The 19,894-nt window shown below is 35.3% G+C and overlaps 5 protein-coding genes across 8 annotated transcripts in view; 2 read left to right on the top strand and 3 right to left on the bottom strand.

Annotated features, from left to right (window-relative positions):
• The window catches only part of LOC117563489 (protein spaetzle 4), a 165,102-nt gene that overhangs the window by 17,859 nt on the left and 127,349 nt on the right, over positions 1-19,894 (top strand). The window lies entirely within an intron of this gene.
• Positions 1,957-11,671, bottom strand: LOC117563490 (homeobox protein orthopedia). Of its 2 annotated transcripts, XM_052002041.1 has the most exons (6): positions 11,238-11,671; positions 8,652-8,819; positions 6,890-7,206; positions 5,410-5,467; positions 2,249-2,547; positions 1,957-2,188 (listed from the first exon to the last, which is right to left on the bottom strand). In XM_052002041.1, the coding sequence occupies exons 1-6, from the start codon at positions 11,647-11,649 to the stop codon at positions 2,012-2,014; spliced, it is 1,431 nt and encodes a 476-aa protein (XP_051858001.1). In that variant the 5' UTR covers positions 11,650-11,671; the 3' UTR covers positions 1,957-2,011. The 2 variants fall into 2 exon arrangements, with proteins under 2 accessions (XP_051858001.1, XP_051858002.1); XM_052002042.1 differs by lacking the exons at positions 1,957-2,188; positions 5,410-5,467 and having other exon boundaries at positions 2,404-2,547.
• Positions 13,423-15,168, bottom strand: LOC117564085 (MOB kinase activator-like 3). 2 transcript variants are annotated; one of them, XM_034242714.2, is made up of 6 exons: positions 15,022-15,168; positions 14,741-14,891; positions 14,541-14,664; positions 14,381-14,484; positions 13,781-13,896; positions 13,423-13,715 (listed from the first exon to the last, which is right to left on the bottom strand). In XM_034242714.2, the coding sequence occupies exons 1-6, from the start codon at positions 15,067-15,069 to the stop codon at positions 13,596-13,598; spliced, it is 663 nt and encodes a 220-aa protein (XP_034098605.1). In that variant the 5' UTR covers positions 15,070-15,168; the 3' UTR covers positions 13,423-13,595. The 2 variants fall into 2 exon arrangements, with proteins under 2 accessions (XP_034098605.1, XP_034098606.1); XM_034242715.2 differs by having other exon boundaries at positions 15,028-15,168.
• On the top strand, positions 15,395-18,259 carry LOC117564533 (double-strand-break repair protein rad21 homolog). Its single transcript, XM_034243354.2, has 2 exons — positions 15,395-18,049; positions 18,122-18,259. Exon 1 carries the CDS (start codon positions 15,486-15,488, stop codon positions 17,667-17,669), a length of 2,184 nt encoding a protein of 727 aa, XP_034099245.1. The 5' UTR covers positions 15,395-15,485; the 3' UTR covers positions 17,670-18,049; positions 18,122-18,259.
• On the bottom strand, positions 18,262-19,488 carry LOC117564534 (probable transcriptional regulatory protein Nwi_2729). 2 transcript variants are annotated; one of them, XM_034243355.2, is made up of 4 exons: positions 18,940-19,477; positions 18,698-18,863; positions 18,537-18,632; positions 18,262-18,479 (listed from the first exon to the last, which is right to left on the bottom strand). In XM_034243355.2, the coding sequence occupies exons 1-4, from the start codon at positions 19,368-19,370 to the stop codon at positions 18,375-18,377; spliced, it is 798 nt and encodes a 265-aa protein (XP_034099246.1). In that variant the 5' UTR covers positions 19,371-19,477; the 3' UTR covers positions 18,262-18,374. The 2 variants fall into 2 exon arrangements, with proteins under 2 accessions (XP_034099246.1, XP_034099247.1); XM_034243356.2 differs by lacking the exons at positions 18,262-18,479; positions 18,537-18,632 and having other exon boundaries at positions 18,733-18,879; positions 18,940-19,488.

Raw genomic sequence — 19,894 nt, 5'->3', positions numbered from 1 at the left:
TCGCCCACATCACGGAATTATGAAAAATAAAACTCCACATCGGTAGCCTTAAATTTGTTCACGTCTGCCCATATCTCAGAATTTCGAACTTTGAATAATATGAAGTTTTTAAATTTTTTTTATTGATGCCCATACAAATTCATCGTTTATCCTTTAATTCAAAAAATTTTCAATTTTTTTTTTACTTTTTCAGATTGCCTATTCATTTTTTTCGTTTGCCCACCCTTTAGAATTTAAAAATTATGCATCATTTAACTAAATTATATACTTTATTTGATTTCATCCGGTTGTCCATTCAAATTCATCGTTGCCCATGTCTCCAAAAAATTTCAAAATGATTCTTATACGGTGATATGTGGTACATATGATCGATGGGATCATGGACCAGTACGCGTATATATGTAAATATGTATGTATATTAAGAAACGTCATGCTGCCGCATTCTAAGGAAAACATTCCCATTTCAGCAGGTTTCTAAGCACACTAGCAAATTGGCCGAGAAATGCTTTACATAAGATTGACGTAATGGCCAGCACAGTCACCTGATGGAAACATCAAGTGCTACACAACAAAATATTTCGTCATGGCCAAATTGTTATCTAGAAGGATTAAGTTTAAGTTTAACTTTAAAACTAGGTCACGATTTTCTTAGCTGCTGCGCCTGACAATCCAATATATGTCTATTTTGTAAAATATGTTAGTCTTATACACGATTTATTTTAGCTTTTCCTTTTAGTCATGCAGATGATAAATCTTTTTTATATTTCAAAGAATTTTCCCAGTGATTGTTGTCATTAGTGACGTAACAATTGTGTGCTTTGCATACCCACATGCATATCGTTTTTATACCCTCTACCCATAGGTATATTAATATATAACTTTGTTCCGGAAGGAAATGTATGTAACAGGTAGAAGGAGGCATCTCCGACCCTATAAAGTATATATGTATATTCTTGATCAACGTCAACAGCCCAGACGATCTAGTCCGTCTGTCTGAGTCTGTCCGTATGAACACCTAGATCTCAGAAACTATAAGAGATTGAGCTATAATTTTATTTCGACAGCATTTGTTATGTTTGCACGTAGATCAAGCTTGTTTCAAATCCGGAAATCAACAAAACGTAATTTTAAAGCTAGAGCTGCAAGATTTGGTACATACAATAACAACTATAGTATTTGTGATTCTTGATTACGAACAGATAAAAGTTGTTGAAGTTATTGAAGAAATACAAAAAGTTGGCAAAAACGCCAACTATCTATGTTTATGCTTTGGCTGACAATCTGGTATATTTTGCACTCTATAGTATATCTTGAATGTTGTAGCACATCAATTTACCAAATATACAAATTCATACGTTTTTAGTGTTTTGTGATATTTTGTTTTTGGTATATTTTGAGAATATTACCGCAATATTTTGCTTTTACTCAAAATGGGTAGCGGGAATCTCACAGTCGAGCACGTTCGACTGTAGCTTTCTTACTTGTTTTTAGTAATATTTAAACAACTTAAATTTTTATAGATATAATGTATAACTTAAAAAAATATACCATTTCAAAATGTATATACTACAAGTTATACGTATTTAAAGAACTTTAATTTTTATAAATATAATCTGTAACTTTAAAAACATAGAGTTTCGAAATGTACAAGTTATAAAAATGAAAATGTACCAAAGTTGTTGTTTCACTGAATTAAGAATTTGGTATATGACTTACAACAAAAATATGTTGTATTTGCCATAAGTTTCAGTCAACACTTTACCAAGTCGATTAAGTTCTAACTGCAAATAGTGTAGGAACTCTCATGTGTTTTGCCCTTCGTTCAAATAAAGATTTCGTTTATTTAAAAAACAAGACAACTAAGCATTTATTTAAAGAAACATATAGTACATATGGTATTGTAAATGTAATTATTGTAAGTTTGCGTTTAATCAATTATTTTAATAGTAAATTGTCTTAAAATAGACAACTCTAGTCTAGCCTATATCTATTTCGATGCGCAAAGTATGTACTAAATAACCATATCAGTTTCAAGGCCTAAGGACTCGGAATGTTTCTTAGCTTTCATACGAAGATCCGCGATACTAGAATTCTTGTGGGCGGCGGCGAATGCAGCTAAGTGAAGCGGATATTGCGGCAGTGGGAAAAGTCCAGCGGGCCTACTTCTATTACTTATAGCTGCTGCGTACTGAAAAGGATAAGAGAATATGAACAACAAATATCGAAATTTTTTAAAACACCAAATTACCTGGTGTGCTGCTGCCGAGATTATGGCTGGATCAAAGGCAGAGAATGCTGCAGCAGCGGCAACGCTGCCAGTAAAATGCTCTGCGGCTGCAGTTGCCACAGCCGACGGCGATGCAACACGACTCCCAACAATAGTAGTTCCACTCTTGCTAGGTTGCTGCTGCACATTGCTTATACCTCCAGCAGAGGGCATTATAGAAGCACTGGTACTCCTTATTGTAGCCAGGTTGACATATGGCGCCACGCGACATGGTTCTAGAGGAGTGGCTACTGGGGGACTGCGACTGCTTAATAAAATGCCTGCAAAAGGTTTTTGCTATGTAAGTTACAGAGGTACTTATAGTATATAGGTAGTATATAGGTATATTAATAGGTGAGGCAATCCTAATATCATTAAGAAGTCTAAATGTTAATAAATTGTTGAATTGCAAACTGGATCTCAAAGTATCATATGTCTCTAAATTAAAAGTATATTTAGATGAATTTGCTGGAGCTCTCCTGATCAATTTTTTTAATGTGTTGAAATTTTTATTAAATTTAAGCTTCGTATGTATATACATACATACATACATAATTTACATGGAGCCACAAGGCTTTCACATATGTATGTATGTATGTGGTTGAACCTGGAATCAAGACCGACTACACACATAAATACAAATGAGCATCCCAATTTGGCAAATCGGTACAAAAATTCGTGACAAGTAATTGAATTCATTTTCTAATTTATTGCCATGAAAACACCCTCGAGTTGTGAGGTTAACTCCCATTTCCTTCTCCATCACCCGACTACAGCCCACCGAAGCTGGGCTAGACGGACACATATCAAAATGACACTCTTGGGACCGCAAGCCCAGGACCAGGTTAGCTTCGTCTTTTATGCTGCGTTTTGCTTTTAGGGCTATTTCTCTTTCGTGACTATAAAAAGTCTGAGAATTGATATAAGTCCATAAAATGATACCTTCTCTAGCTGTTGGCGTCTTTCCGCCCCGACTCGCTTCTGTCTTCATTTTTCTTTTTGCGCACTTACCTTTTTTTATTCGAATTTTAATTTGATTACTTTATCCCAGCCTCTCTATCTCAGTCACGGTCGAGGACACTAAACACATTTCATTTCGCATTTTAGATAAGTGATTTAACAACAATTTACTATATACAGTAAATCATTAAGATATTACGAAAAACTAGTGCTGGTTACTTTGCAAATGGAAGATTTTATTCTCGTTAGTAAATCATAAATTCATACGTGAGACATGCGAGACTAGACAAATTGAGAGCACTTAAGATACCCCTTAGCTAGCAGGTACATATGTTTGTGTCATAAACAAACTCTTAACAATATTTTACACCCTTATTTAACGGTCAGTCAAGAGTTAAAAGGGAACATTTAGTGAACCAGAAAGTCTACATGTGATGCCCCGTCGAGTTGTCTGAACCCAGACGCTGGTTGGCATCTAAAACAGTAAATAATATCCAGCTGCGTGTATATCTGCTAGGTGGGAAGGATGCAATAACAGAGCCTTACTATGTTATGTAAATTATACGAATGTATATTTGAATTGTTTATTGAAATTACCAAAGAATAATTGAGGAAAATATGATATGGATTTATGCAATCAATCGATCCAACAGCAATTCAAAAATTATTTGTAGGCAATTATAAAGATATCTGTATACACTTCTTTATCAATGTGATTGGTACTTTAATAAACTTCATCTCGTTTGACATGGTTATAGACTCTGTAGAGACTCGAAAACCCTTTCATACAAATTGAAAACTTACTGTAAAACCTCTATTCACCTCTTTTACTCTTTTTATCTTGTACTTTGGTTGACTCTTTCTAACTGTCCCACCCCGCTAAAGCCAGACTAAGCTAGAAACCATCCCGTCTCTATGCAAAACATGGAGCTGATTTTAATTTATGTAAATTTAAAAGAGCGGTGCAATTAGTTAAGTAAATGTTGAAGGTTTAGAGCTTAACAGGAATGCCACAGTTGTCTTAATGGTTGTAGCTTCTTAATTCTCCCAACTGGTTGACACAATATGTTACGGTTTCACAGTTTATTCAAATGTCTCATCGTTAATATATCAAACAGATTCCCTCTCTCAATCGCAATACCAGTCTAACCCAGCTCTATATCTATCTCTCTGTCTCTCTCTATCTCTCTTTTCCTCCTCTCTTTTCCTGCGACTCTCTCGTTTACTCGTGCCTCACCACCCTTCGGACTCTGATTTGGCCGCTGCTATTCATCAACGCCCCCTGCTCAGTCGATAACATTTTTATTTTCCACTTTTACGGCTCGAATATTTAATTTGATTAAGTTGGCAATGATTTGTGTCGCCTGCCATAGCGTACCGAATATATAAGTATTCGTTTGTATGTCCAAAGGGGAATTCTCTATGGAGCACTACCGAGCGAAAATCACGGCAGATGCGATATTCAAAATTGTGCGATAATTTTAATTTTTATATCAAACAAGCTTACAGGCTGTTGTTTAACTTCTGCTGTACACATCATAAAATCTACATTTTATTGTGGCAACCGAAAAATGTTATCAACCAGAAAGAACTAAGTAAAAATGTGAAATCCTCTGATTTGAACAAACCAACGCTGCCTTAGGTAAAATAACATATAAATTTGTTTATGCCTAAAATATGTATTCTCCAAATGTATGTACACCAAAATTATTTCTACTTCATTACTTCATGTTAACATGAAGATTTAAATGCATTAATCTATCTGTTAACAGCAATTTTCCACTCGTAGCATCGTTAGCGTAACCCGTCCTTGGGATATTCTCTCCCATACAATTTCAAAAGTTTGTTAATGACTTCGAGAAGGGGCGAAGTATGTATAAACGAAGAAGTTCCGATTATTATGTGTTAAGTGTCTGGTATCATTAAATAGCTCATTATTTTTCAATTATACGCCATATTTGCAGAGTACTACTACTATTTGCTTAGTACTACGTATTACATGATTTTACCTGACGGCCACCCTCTCTTAATGCAAAAATTTGTTTCTAGCCACATCGGTGCATTAACTATATTCTAAAATAATAAAATATCGCTTTTGTACATATGTATGTAATGTATTTTACGATTATCACAAAAAAACCAACCAGAATATCAAGAAAGATTTTCAGAGATTGTTTGCTTACCTTTATGCATTTGATTTTCATGCTTTCTGCATTTAGCTCTTCTATTTTGAAACCAAACCTAAAAACACAAACAAAATTGAATATACTTTCTACTTATTTTAAATGTTTTTATAGATGCCAAGGCAGCAATGATTTATGATGCAGATTTTAATGGTAAAAAACTTGTAATTTAGTGCGTGCAATGAATTTGCCAAACGTAAATGATTCTTGTGGAAAATCGAAAAACAAGTAGAAAAGCTACAGTCGAGTGTGCTCGACTGTGAAATACCCCCTGCCCGTTTTGTGGGCGTGTCAAAAATTTGAAGCAAACTTGATCTGCGTACAAACATAACAAGTGCCGTCGAAAAAAAAATAGAGTCTCAGAGATCTAGGTGTTCATACGGACAGACGGACTTGGCTATATCCTCTCGGCTGTTGACGCTGATCAAGAATATATATAACAAGAATACGTATGTATGGAGTGACAATGTTATAATACACTTCTACCCTATGGGTAGCGGGTATAACAAGTCAAGAAGCTATAGTCGAGTGAGGTCGACTGTGAGATACCCGTTACATATTTTCGATAAAAGTAGAACATTGTGGTATTATTCATAAAGTATAGCAAATGACTATACTAGCAAATGACTATACTAAGTGCAGTCAAAAAAATTATACTTTTATCTCATATAATCTCTGAGGTCTATTAAGGTGTTCGCTGGGACAGACAGATAGGTGGACATGGCTATATCGGAGATGTAGGATTCACCTGTTAATACATTTCCTGCAAGTACAAAGCTATAATACTCTTTTACAGTTAGCGGGTATAAAAAGTATCAACGCATTATAGTTGCCTTATTATTAATTGAATAAACTTCTTCATTTATAGAGTATCATAATCCATTTATTAATTTTTTTTCAGATGAAAGATCGTAACAACAAATTTAGACACTTTTGTCACCAAAGAAGCAAGTGTCATTTGACTGGCCTTATAAAATGTCTATTTATCTTATCGTGACATTCCTCGAGTAATAGCGTTTGGTCATTTCTATTAGTTTGAATGCTTTTACTAGAAGTCGAAGGGAATTGTAATTTATTACAAGTGAAAGAACCAGTTTGTAACTGTTTTGTTAGGTCATATAATACCACATAGCGGTCCATTAAGAGCCGCCCTGATTGAGCATTTAAGTTGTAATCGGCCCCCTGTTGTTTCTACATTGTATCCTTCCTTGGGCATAATTGTTGTCATGGGGGGCAGCGGCGGAGTAAACCACTTAACACCCCATATCACTTGCTCTCTTGGTGGTGGAAAAGTCAAATTGATTATAAGGACTTCAGATTGGAATCTAGGATAAAATCTCCCATCCCAATAAAAAGTACTCGTATAATGAATATCAATTGAATTTCAATTTGTTAGATCAACTGCTGGACATTACTTCAAATCCCACTCCAGAATTTTACTTAAAATTTATTGCATCACAAAATTTTCAAGCCTAATTACCTGTACTCGTGCTTCACTGAGACCTAGTCTCTGACTCAATTCCTCTCGCATGAAGGCGTCTGGATAGTGAGTCTCCTCGAAAAGCCGTTCCAATTCGTTTAGTTGCTCCAGCGTAAAATTTGTTCGAGATCTTCTCTGTTTACTGCTAAGCCCTGAGGCTTCCATTCGTCCAAAATTGTCTCCTACACTTGCTTGTGGTTCCGGGGAAACACATTTCTCTGAAGGAGCGCCGCCTTTAGTTGAGTGAATGTCTGGAGAATTGCTATCGTCAGAACATTCGTTTAGGTTTATTGTAATTGTTGCTGACGTTTTTAATTCTAAAAAATATCGTATTGTTAAATATTTACAATAAATGCTATAAATCCGTTTATTTAAAATATCTCATATTTTCTCTAGCAAAAACATTCCAAAAACAATAAATAAGAAAATCTACGGTCGAGTGTGCTCGACTGTGAGGTACCCGCTACCCATTTTGAGTAAAAGTAAAATATTGCGGTAATATTCTCAAAATATACGAAAACAATATCATAAAATACTAAAAACATGTCAAATTGTATATTTGGTATATTGATGTGGTACTACATTTAAGCTGTACTATAGAGTGCAATATATACCAGATTGTCAGCCAAAGCATAAACATAGAAGAAGTTTTTGCCCATACAAAATTATTTCTTTAATAACTTCGATAATTTTTATCTGATTGCAACAAAATTAGGAATCAGAATTTCTATAGTTATTATTGTATATATTATTTTTTATTCGATTTTACTTGCGGGGGGCGGAAGTGGGCGTAGCAAAAAATTCATTGATCTCTATCAAATCTGTCGAAAAAAATGATAGCTATCTCCTATAATCTCTGAGATCTAGGTGTTCAGACGGACAGACGTACATGACTATATCATCTAGGGCTGACGCTGATCCAGTAGGGCTAGAAGATGACTGCTTCAGCCTGCTGGATGCACACAGTTGTAAAGTTTTAAGTTGTAGAAAAGATTTTAATGTAGATTTAATGATTAATGATTACATATTACTATACCGCTGTCCTTGAGTTATGTGTACTTACACAAGAAAAAAATTCGAGCTATGTAAATTTTAAATGGTTTAAAAGAATGCTGTATTACAGTTCATCGTTAACTGCACCTCTCTTGCTTGCTTTAAGTGATTTTAATGTGATGTACCCAAATTCAATATCATGTTAATATATCTGAGACTTCAGAGCCGAACACACTAAAATGGCAATATTTTAATTTACTTGTTATTATTTAATTATTAATTAATTATAAGTTAATTAATTATAAATTGTTAAGTCTCGCGCTCTAATATTATTTAAAAAACACATTTATTATACCAGCTACCCATAGGGTAGAAGGGTACTATAATAATACTTTTTGTCGGCAGGAAATTTATGTAGCACGCGTAAGGAGGCATCTCCAATATATTCTTGATCAACAGCCGAGACGATCTAGGCGCGGGCCGTCTGTCCGTATGAACACCTAGATCTCAGAGACTATAAGAGATTGAGCTATAATTTTCGAGTATAATAATCGACAGCATTTGTTATGTTTGAGAATCTGGCATATTTTGAATGTAGTACAGTATAAATATACCTAAAATAGCCTAATGTGTATTTGTAGTATTTTTGCATTATTAATTTGGTTTTTTCAAAATGCATACATCACTATTTTGCTGTTATTCAAATGGGTAGCGGGTATCTCACAGTCGAGTACACTCGACTGTAGCTTTCTTACTTCTTTTTACTTACTTTCGGCATCATAATATGGAATATCCTTAACACACTTGCTATTTGTTTTGCAATTTACATCGGGACATGCAGGACCCAACTCAAGATTGCTATCATTATTGTTCTTACATGTGTGTTCAGTGCATGGTTTTTGATCGCTCACAGTTGATGTTTGTTTTTTACTTTCATCTAAAATTAACAAACGAAATGATTTAATATTGTTATTTAATACTACTTATATTTAAGATCCCTAATATTTAAACAAAAACAAGCCGTGATATCTATAAGATAGCTAACTATATAATGACAAAGATGGCTATCCATTTAATATACACCTGGCCCTCGCTTAACTCGGACACTTTTAGCACGAACTCGGTCTTACACGGTTACAAATTTGCTCACATCCCCTTTTTAACACGCTAAAAACCTTTTGATAAGGAGCCACCAAAATGAGAAAGCATGTTGAAGCAAACTGGCTTAAGCTTTAAAAGCCGCCAAATGCATTTCGAATTTAATATGAATAGAAACATATAATATTCTTACTTTTTAACATTTTTAAGTTTCTATAAACTTTAACCTGTTCATTAATTATATGAAGCAACTTTTTTAATTTAATACCAACTTTTAATTTTGAAAATATCAATGTTATGCATTTATTAAAGGCATATGCATAATAACTTTTGGTTAATTGTGAACAAATGTATGAAACTTTAATAAAAACAGACCAAATTTGAACAAAACAAGTAAGAAAGTTACAGTCGAGTGTGCTCGACTGTGAGATACCCCCTACCCATTTTTAATAACTTCCACCATTTTTATCTGATTGTAACCAAATTTTCAGGAATCATAACTACTATAGTAATTATTGTAATTACCATTATATTATTATATATTATTATTCGATTCGGAGTGGCAAAAATTTGAAATAAACTTGATCTGCGTGCAAACATAACAAATGCTGTCGAAAATTATAGCTCTATCTTTTATAGTCTCTGAGATCCAGTGTTTCATACGGACGGACGGACAGACGCCCACTTCCGCCCCCGCAAATCAAAAAAATCGAATAACAAACGTAATTTTAATTTTGGTATATATAATAATTACTATAGTAGTTATGATTCCTGAAAATTTAGTTGCGATCAGATAAAAATTGTGGAAGTTATTAAAGAAATACTTTTGTGTGGGCAAAAACTCCTACTTACTAGGGGTCTTAGTTTACTTTGGCTGACAATCTGGTATATTGTGACGTCTATGGTATATTTTGAATGGTGTACTATATTGATATAACAAACAAACCATTTGGTATATTTTTAGTATTTTAGGTATATTTTGAAAATAATACCGCAATATTTTGCCTTTATTAAAAATAGGTAGCGGGTATCTCACAGTCGAGCATACTCGACTGTAACTTTCTTACTTTTTAAACATTATTACAACATTAATTACAATTATTATAGTGCTGACATATTGAAGAATTCACTATTATTTTTGTTCAGTATTAACTTCTTTCATTTAATTTTATTTCATTTCCAGCTTTAACTGAATCACCTAAATCTAAGACATAATTATTTTATTTAGAACAATGACATAACATTAATTTTAAAATATACAAAAGGAAAAAATATTCCAAAATCATATGTTTGTAAAGTAGTCGCTAGAGATGTATACGGTTTTCCATGGGAAATTCTTTATTTCAAAATTGTGTATACCCGCTACCCATATAGAAGGAGGATTATGATTCTATGGCTCCAGCAAAAGGAGTCATCTCCGACCCCCATAAAGTAAATATATTCTTGATTTTCGCCAACAGCCGATATAGCCATGTCCCTCTGTTAGTCCATAACATTGGATCACAGAGACATTAAGGGATACAGCTATATTGTAATGTTTGCTCGAAGATCAATTCCGCCCCCATAATTCAAAAAAATTAAATAGCCATCGTAATTTCGTAGCTAGTTTTACGATGTTTGGTGCAAATATTTAAAAACTACAGTTGTTATGATACCTGCCTGGTTTGGTTGTGATCAGATAAATACAGTAGAAGTTAATTAAGAAAAGATTTTATTTGGAAATAATGTTATATGGCAGAAAACGAATACTGCAGTCGGGTCTTAAAGGCTCTGACTGACAATCTGGTACATTTTGTTCTGTATGGTATATTTTGAATGTAGTACTCTATCGATATACTAAATATCATATCATTCGTAATATTTTAGTATATTAAATAGGTATAATTTAAGAATACCGCACTGTTTTGCTTTTATTTAATATAGGTAGCGTGTATATTACAGTCGAACACACTCGACTGCAGCTTTCTTATTCATCCTTAATTTGAATCTATAACTAGTATTTTAGAATATACCCATAAAATAGTCATATATTATATTTTTCTATACGCACACAATGTATATTGTTCAATCTAAAGCCATATAAGTTCTTTTTTTTTATTCGTTGCATTTTTACCTTGGCTTTCTTTTTTTTTTAATTTAAATTAATTATATAATGAAATAATCTACCAACCCATTGAAAATCGAGAAAATTTGCAAAAAAAAAAATTTATATATATCGGCGTGTGAACTTGATGTCCACGCATTGATTTAACATTACCTTCTGAATCCGCATCCGATATTAGAAGATCAGATATTAGCCAGTTTTTGGGCTTAGAGGCATCAGACTTTCGAATAACTTCACTATTAGCGACGGAAACAATTGGTTTCGGATCGATTGTTCGAATTTTGACTAAGGACAGCGGCTTGGACGCAATAGCCTCATCTTCATAACTGCTGTCCTCGGCGACAGATATATCAGTAATATCAATATCCATAGATTCTTCATCGTTGGGAGAGACTTCAACGGAACCACTGTGAGTTAATCTTTGGGAGTTGACTAATATCGAATTAGTCGCTTCGGTTAGTTTTTGGATGCGAGCACTGGTCATTGAGTTGAATAAATTGTTAACCCGATTGTTAGTTAAATTGAATTCAAATGATTTATTTACAAACTGCGCTAATTGCTCCATCTTTTTTAATGAAGACGTTACACGCACGTTCACATAAGTTCATTTATATGGAATAATTATTATTATATGGTTGATTCACAGCACTTTTACTCCGATGCATAGTTGCTCTTATGAAATTAAACGCTCGACTACTTCGCAGCGAAGGCCAATAGCATTACAGGTCCTTTTTGGACAACAAAGCTAACAAAACTCCGTCTTGACTCTCTCTTTCTCCCTCCCAGTTGCTCTCTTTCTCTCTTCAACTGCTGCGCATGCCATTCACTAATATTCGTAAATCCCTCACAAAGATTCATCACGGTGAGAGTCGAAATGCATTCTTAAATCAACAAAAGTATTTTGCAGATACTTGTATATACTTTTATTCTCTTAATATTATATATCCCTATTAGAATTATTTTTAAAATACCATCGCGTAATTTAGTATAAATATATACATTTGGTACCTGTGCTTTAAACGAACATGTAATGTTTTACTTATTTGTAATTCAATTACAAAGATTATTTCATCCATTATTCTCATTTCGCTCGTAATGCTTACGCTTCTTGGGACTCGACTGCTCTCAACACGTTCGAAACAACCCCCGGATAGTACAGAGTGGAGGTGTTCTTATTGCCCAGCCTACGACGATTTCAATTTATTTTCATTGGTCTTTACATGTTGTGTTGTTGTTGTTAAGTGGTTGTAGGTTGTTGGCTCAACCCTACTTTACTGTTATTGGTTATAGCCAGGTTTGTGCTGTATACACACATTAAGCGTGTATAAAACACCTAATAATTTTGTGTGTAATCGCCTAGGTGGGTGGAGTCTCATCTGTGTTGTTTTCAATTGCTTTTGTTGTTCGGATTCCTTTTGAATAAATGGCTAAAAACTAACTGAAATTACCGAAAATATTTATTATCTAGCAGCAAGTTTTTCATATCCGGATTAAACGTGTACAAACTGTTTCTAAATAAGTTCAGTACTATCAGTCCATTAAGGAGATACCTAATTAATTTAATTAATAACGTTAAAGGCCTCTTTTCTCAAAAAGAGCAAATACACTGGATAAACTTGTGAGGATGAGGTTGCATGTTTAATTATCTCAAAGAACACATACATATGGGTAATTCTCTGGTAAATGTCGCGTGCGTCCACCTTTACAGTTAAAAAAACAAACTAAAACCATTTTAAAAATAAAGGAAGGTTATTCTTAAAACTTTGGATTAGCACTATTTTTAGAGCTAAGATTGATTTTAGAAACTTGTTCTGTTTTACGATAAAATATATAAATTCGTTAATTTTTTGGTTTTGCTTACGAATTTGTTAATTTTTCCAATTATCAGAACAGAAAACAAAACAGAAAGAAAATTCCAAAACCATTCTTAGCTCTGATTAAAATACTAATCTAGAGTTATAAGAGTCCCCTTTTCTTATTTTTAAAATTGTTTCAGGTTATGTGTTTTTTGTTCACTGAAAAGATGGACGCACGGTCTGACATCCGTCAGAGAATTACCCATATACTCTCAATCTAAAATTTTCTGAAGAAGCGGGCACCCAAACAAAACTAAACAATCTGATAAATCAATCGTTCAAAGCGACCGGAATTCTTTCGAAATAATATATACATGCATTTCCGGTTCTACAATGTAACTATTTTGCCTGTCAAACAAAAAAACAATAAACCAAATGCCTCTAATTAGAACACGTTAGGAATCGTACATTTTTGAAATTCTTCTACCAAAACATATTCATACATATATAATTTACAAATCTAAAATGAATCTATGAACACATAAACTTTTTAAAACTGATTAGTGTTTCTGTTTAATGGTGTACGTTTGGACATCACAGTCTTAGAACTAACATACATTCATATACATATACATATGCTATTTATTATTTATTAAAAGCATCCTACAATTATGACTTTGGAGATTTCGAGATATTAAAATGTCCTCAAAACATATTAATCTTTACAGATTCTGGATGTCATTTCGTGCAAAGGTTCCAATTCCTTTCCGGATATCAGTTCAAATTCTTGCACAAAGTAATAAAAATGCTTATAGCAAGCATTTACGTGTGCTTCCTGTAATGAAATTAATCTTTTTTTTCAATTTTATGTACTTTTTGTTTTGTTTTCTTTTTACTTACCGCGCCAATAGTGACAATTCTATCAAAATGGTGGATGTAGACATGTACAAAAACACGAAACAAACGTGTCAGAATCTTGCGACTAAGCGACAGAAATGTTTTCGGGAATGGCACATCTGAAGTACAAGTTGAAGAATAGTCAACATGGAACGAAATTGCATTATTTTAGATACATAAAAATACGTATAGTCTGAAAGTTCAATTCACTTATATGATTTTATACATTTTTAATTATCTTAAAGTTTGAACAAACAAGTCGTAAAATTCAAAATCGTTATGAATCTTGTATAGCAAATGTGATGTGTACTGTTCTTAGTCTCTCGCAATTTCATGGGTAACTCAACTTGGCAATTTTTTATGCTAATAATGATTATATAAGGTCTGGGATGCCTACTTTTGGGGTTTACAAACATTTTCACGAAACGGCACCTTTTAAAGCCATCTATCAAAAGGTAAGAGGTCTACAAAGAATTCGATATTATAAAGGGCCATATCCTTTTAGAAGCTTAATAGTCTACAGTACTTAGAAATTCCATAATAAATGGGAGTAATTCCCTGAATAGTTTAGGTATAATAGTCTTGTGTTGACATTTGCCTTACCAGTGGATACAGGAAATACAGATTCATTGTTGATTTGCGTCTCAATCCAATCCATTAAAAGTTCAATATATTTTTGGGCAGGCAGTGCAGTAGGTTTTTTGTACCTTAAATTGAATTGAATTTAATAAATACAGCAAAATCAACACTGTCAAGACCTTACAAATCTCCATCTGCCCAAAGATATTCATACCGAGAACCACCACTCATCGTTGGACACGTCGTTTCATTGCAGTACTCGGATACAGTGCCATAAATCAGATTGATGCGGTTAAAAAAGTCCACGACTATACATAAGAATAAAAATAATATACAATAATAAGGAATATATCTATACATATACATATGCAAATATATACAAACCGTGCACCGCTAACCAATCGTTCATATTCTCGCCTTCTGGTAATCGCACTGCTAGGCGGAGATTTATGCCAGATTGCAAACTGGCCTGGGCTTGCTTATGCAGTGAATACCGAATTGTTCCAGCGGTGAAACCCTTCTTTGGTCTGAATGTCTGCATGGAATTGCATTTTAAAAATATATCTACTTTAATCGTTGATACTCAGTGATAAGAACGAAAACAATGTTTGTCGATACAAAAACAATCTTTCCGGCTTTCCACTGTTAGCTTTTCAAATACATACACATACCTTTCCCTTCTGAAAGAAGTCAAGAAACCCGTTAAGGGCCATTGTAATATGTTCGTATATTAAAATAAACACTTTCGTTTGGGGATTATTGAATTACTTTAGCATAACATATTATAATGAAAACAGTGTGACCAATGGGTGACACTAAAAAATACCGATTAAAATGCTGACAGCAACGCACCGGTTAGTCATATGAATTTATTAATCATACCATTTCCAAGTGTAAATTTATCGTAAATTCATATTTAAAATTCAATTTATTTATTTAAAATTATTGTTTTAGTCAAATTATGTCATTAATAGAGTGAAGTATTATTTAATTGAACTCGTTCTTATCGATAGTATGTTATCGAAAAATGATGCAAACATCGATGTCGCCATGTTGTTTAATAGTTTGTGCATCTCTGTTTTGTTTGTGTATTAAAGAAAAATAAGAATTGTGTTAACAAAAAACAAAAATGTTCTACGAACACATAATACTGGCCAAAAAAGGGCCACTAGCCAGAATTTGGTTAGCCGCACATTGGGACAAGAAAATAACAAAAGCTCATGTGTTTGAAACCAACATAGAAAAATCTGTCGAGGGCATTTTACAGCCTAAAGTGAAATTGGCGCTTCGCACATCGGGACATTTGCTCCTTGGTGTTGTGCGAATATATTCGCGAAAAGCCAAATATCTATTAGCGGATTGCAATGAGGCATTTGTTAAAATCAAAATGGCCTTTCGGCCCGGCATGGTCGATCTACCAGAAGGGCACAGAGAGGCTAATGTGAATGCCATCACGTTACCCGAAGTGTTCCATGATTTTGACACTGCGCTGCCCGAGTTAAACGACATTGATATCGAGGCGCAGTTCTCTGTAAACCAATCCCGAGCAGACGAGATAACCATGCGCGAGGATTATGGTAGTCTATCGCTATCTCTGCAAGATGATGGGTTTGGTGATATTGGCTTCGAGGCGGACACGCCTGAAATGATGCGCGGCCCCTTGTCGGCCAATATGAATGATCAGCTGTTTGATGACGATGTCCTGGCCAACGTGGAGCCGGGTGACCCAAATATTAGACTCACGCAATCAGAGTTGCCCAGTGATCGGCTCGATGGCGACGGCTTTGGAGATTCCTTTGGACAGCCCGCATTGTTTGAGGATGATCTTTTTGGAGAGCCACCGCAAACGACAACGAGTATCAACAAGGATGTGGACGAAGTGAACAATCCACCCGACTACTCGGACGATGACGATGGTATCGATAACTTTAATAATGCTCCCTCGCCCGCATCCTCGTTGGCCAACTCCGTGGTGGACGACAAAGAGGATAATTTCAATCAGGCAAAGGATCACAGTTTCAATGAGGATGTCAATGCCTGTGGAGCAGATACCACATTAAACGATTTAACGTTGGTGCAGAATGATGACGAGGGATTTGCCCTCGCACCCATCGATGCTACCACTTACAGAGGCACCACCAAGGCCAAGCGCAAGCGCAAACTGATTATTGATGAAATTAAGAATATCTCGGGCGAGGAGATGAAGGCTCAACTGGCGGACACTTCTGATATACTCACCACATTGGATCTGGCACCGCCAACGAAGCGTTTAATGTACTGGAAAGAGACTGGCGGTGTGGAGAAGCTATTCGCTCTGCCATCCCGCACCATTCCCGCCCGAGTTCTGCTAAATAACTACAACCGACAATTGTTGTCGCACTCGACACCCCTGGAGGATTTCTCGAACATTGCCCCCATGGATGTGCTGGCCCTGGAGCTGTATGCTCACGAAGGCGAGAGCTCACTCATCATAGTGAATAAGAAGGGACGTAAGCGTAAGAATGATGCTTCAGCCAATCCCATTGCTGAGCTGGCAGCGGACACAACACTGACACAGAGCCTGGCCGCTCCTGAGTTGATTCGTGAGCAAGAGAAATCGCTGGCTTTGTCAACAGTTTCTTTGGACATTGGAGCTAAGGAACAGGACAGCATTGCGCCACAGAATGACGCTACCATTTTCGATGATATGCGCAGTCCGGCTCTGTTAACACTCAATGAACTGGAGAACTTCTCTAACCTTAATGAACTACCATTGACGCCGCGCGATGGTCATCATGATATGGGCGATGATTTCCATCATGGCGATATGACTCCCGCCGGCTTGGATCATGGACAATTAACACCCCACCATGGCGGAATAGGTGACATCGATTGCATACCAAATCTGCCGCCCGATCAAGTCAGTTCGATACTTAACGAAACCGAAGAAAGACCTATCAGCGACGTGAATAACTTCAATAAGACATGTGAAATATCGACGGATTGGAATGATTATGATTTCCCACCATCGGTCGGACTGCAAAATGCGCCGGCAGATGAGCAAATGGAAAACGAAACCGATGAACAGTTCGAGGAGCGAGTGCTGAATAAGAGGGCTGCTCAACTCTTCCTCGATGTCAGAGTACATTTTAACAACAACGATCACCTGAGTCTATCCCAGTTAACAGTTCGGAACTCAAGGAAACAGGCCGCCCAAAAGTTCTACTCGCTGCTTGTCCTAAAGAAATTCAAGGCGTTACACATTACACAGTCGGTGCCCTATGCTGACATAACGGTTACTCGAGGTCCTCTCTTCGACAATCCGAAATTGTAAACTCTGGCATGTTTGCATGGTTGCATATTGCAGCAATTGTTACAATTACAAACAAATAATTATATAATATTTTATAATTACTTAGTATATTTCTTTTATTAAGTCATTGAGGGAATGTTTTGATGGTTTCTTTAAAGCAATTATCTATAATTTAAAAGTATTTCTGTATTTATTGAATATCCTGTTGAAATGACATAAGCAAACGCTATGAGAAACAAAACAAATTCAGTAAATTAGATTCTATATGTATAACATTGTCTGCTAATTTTAAATGATAAAATTATATTTTTGTGACCAAATATAAAAGTCGAACACACACCCAGTTCCCTAGATGGACGAGAATGACGATGAATGGCTACTAAAGATGAATTCCACTAACTGTAAGTAGCAGACAAACTTTAAATAACATTCTTTAAATAGTAAACTCTTATCGTATATTATTTATTTTATAGATGGCTGGATCTACGCATTAGAATTTCAACTTTAGTAACCAATTTACAACTTTACCGCCTTGTTAACAGCATTTGACAAAGATTTTGTAGAGTAAATTTTGTTCAACTAGCAGTAGGATCACGACAACACATAATTGAAATAGTTTTAAAATTTATTATACAGGCATCATCACTTCTCAACACATGTAATTTGAATTATAGCAATTATGAATGTACAATAAACAACAATGTATTTGAATTTAGCCATCAATCATTACTCCACATTGTCGTATATATCCTCCATGCCCGGCACATCTCTTAGCTTTTGCAGGAATACATCATACGCCTTTTGATCATCCACTGCCAATTGTATGAGGTTCTACAACGAAAGTAATTTAAGTAATTTGTAAATACTACAAGATAAGGTCTCTGTTACATTTGGTGTAAACATATGTTCGCTATTTTCAATAGAATAACCATTCTGAGACAACGTTTTGCTGAGTCCAGTTAGATGAGCTGGAGTACAGATGAACTGAATATGGAAGAAACGAAATCATTCATAAATAAACTCTTTGAACGGTTATCTAAAGTACTTACATTAACTAATCCAGACTTGGCATCAACAACTTCAACTTCTTCTGCGCCAAATTGAATAGCGTCCTCAGTGGCCTTTTCCTCCAAGTTTTCGGCGGTTGAACTATCATATCTTGTCTCAATTAGCCCAAAATCTTCAAACATATGACCAACATCAACGAGAACACCGCTGAAAATAATTTGTTCTTGGGGTGTGATTAAATGTTGTTTCTTGTAGTATTGCTTTCGTAAGAATTTAAACTTACCCAGATTTCTTGATCATTGCCGTTGAGTCCATCTTAACTTGGGCAATATTGTCGGTATAAATGCTGCATATTAAGTATACGTTTCTCTTGAATCGTATATCCAGTCGATGTTTCCTCAACTGCGCCTTGTTACCCTGGCACTTTTTGATCGTGTTTTGTATGGTTCCAATAGGCATGTTTTTCTTTAGAGCATGATCTATTTCCGACCGCAGTAGAGAGTTAACAGCCGGATCCGCCGATTTGCCCTCTTGAACTGCTAAACGAATTTGCCTGGAGATCTTTGTGAACAACGCTGCTCGCTGTCCGTCTTTTTGGGCCTTTATATGTTTTATATTCGCCCATTTTGAATGGCCGGCCATGCCGCGTATGTCACATTGGTTAAATTGAATCTTAACATTTTGAATGCCAATTAGGGATAAACGTCGAAACATTTTTTGTACGCAAAACTGTATTAAATAACTATTTATATTTTTACTAAAAGCAACCGCATGCGATTGTAGTGTGCAGCTATCGATAATAAGCGTATCGATGTTGTAGGGTTGTCATCATGCAATTGACTGACTGATACATTTCCATGCGGGGAAATTCCTTCGGATTTCTTCTGAATGAAATCCTCTGTGATTATGAAGACGAGTTCGGGTACTGAGCATATTTGAATGGATGCCCACGATATGAACTCGCAAATAGTTTGGAGGTAACCGCTCTGTGCGAACGCCTTTGGACTTTTTCGAATTGAATACTTGGAGCTTTGTCTGCGCTTGCACAGATGTTCGCATTGTCGATTTTGCAGTACATTTTGTAAATGACCAGTTTCACATTAAAAAGAATTGGCAAAAGAATTGTTTGCTTTGCTCCCATCTGCGCTGAAAGTTTTAGAATTTTGAGAAGCATTTGGGTTTATTGGATAGGCAATGTACTCGTATAGCATTTCCGCCAAACCAAGTTTCTGCTCTGA

The sequence above is a fragment of the Drosophila albomicans genome, chromosome 2L (assembly GCF_009650485.2).
Source record: "Drosophila albomicans strain 15112-1751.03 chromosome 2L, ASM965048v2, whole genome shotgun sequence".
In the NCBI taxonomy this organism is placed as follows: domain Eukaryota; kingdom Metazoa; phylum Arthropoda; class Insecta; order Diptera; family Drosophilidae; genus Drosophila; species Drosophila albomicans.
This window is presented reverse-complemented; position numbering and strand designations above follow the sequence as displayed.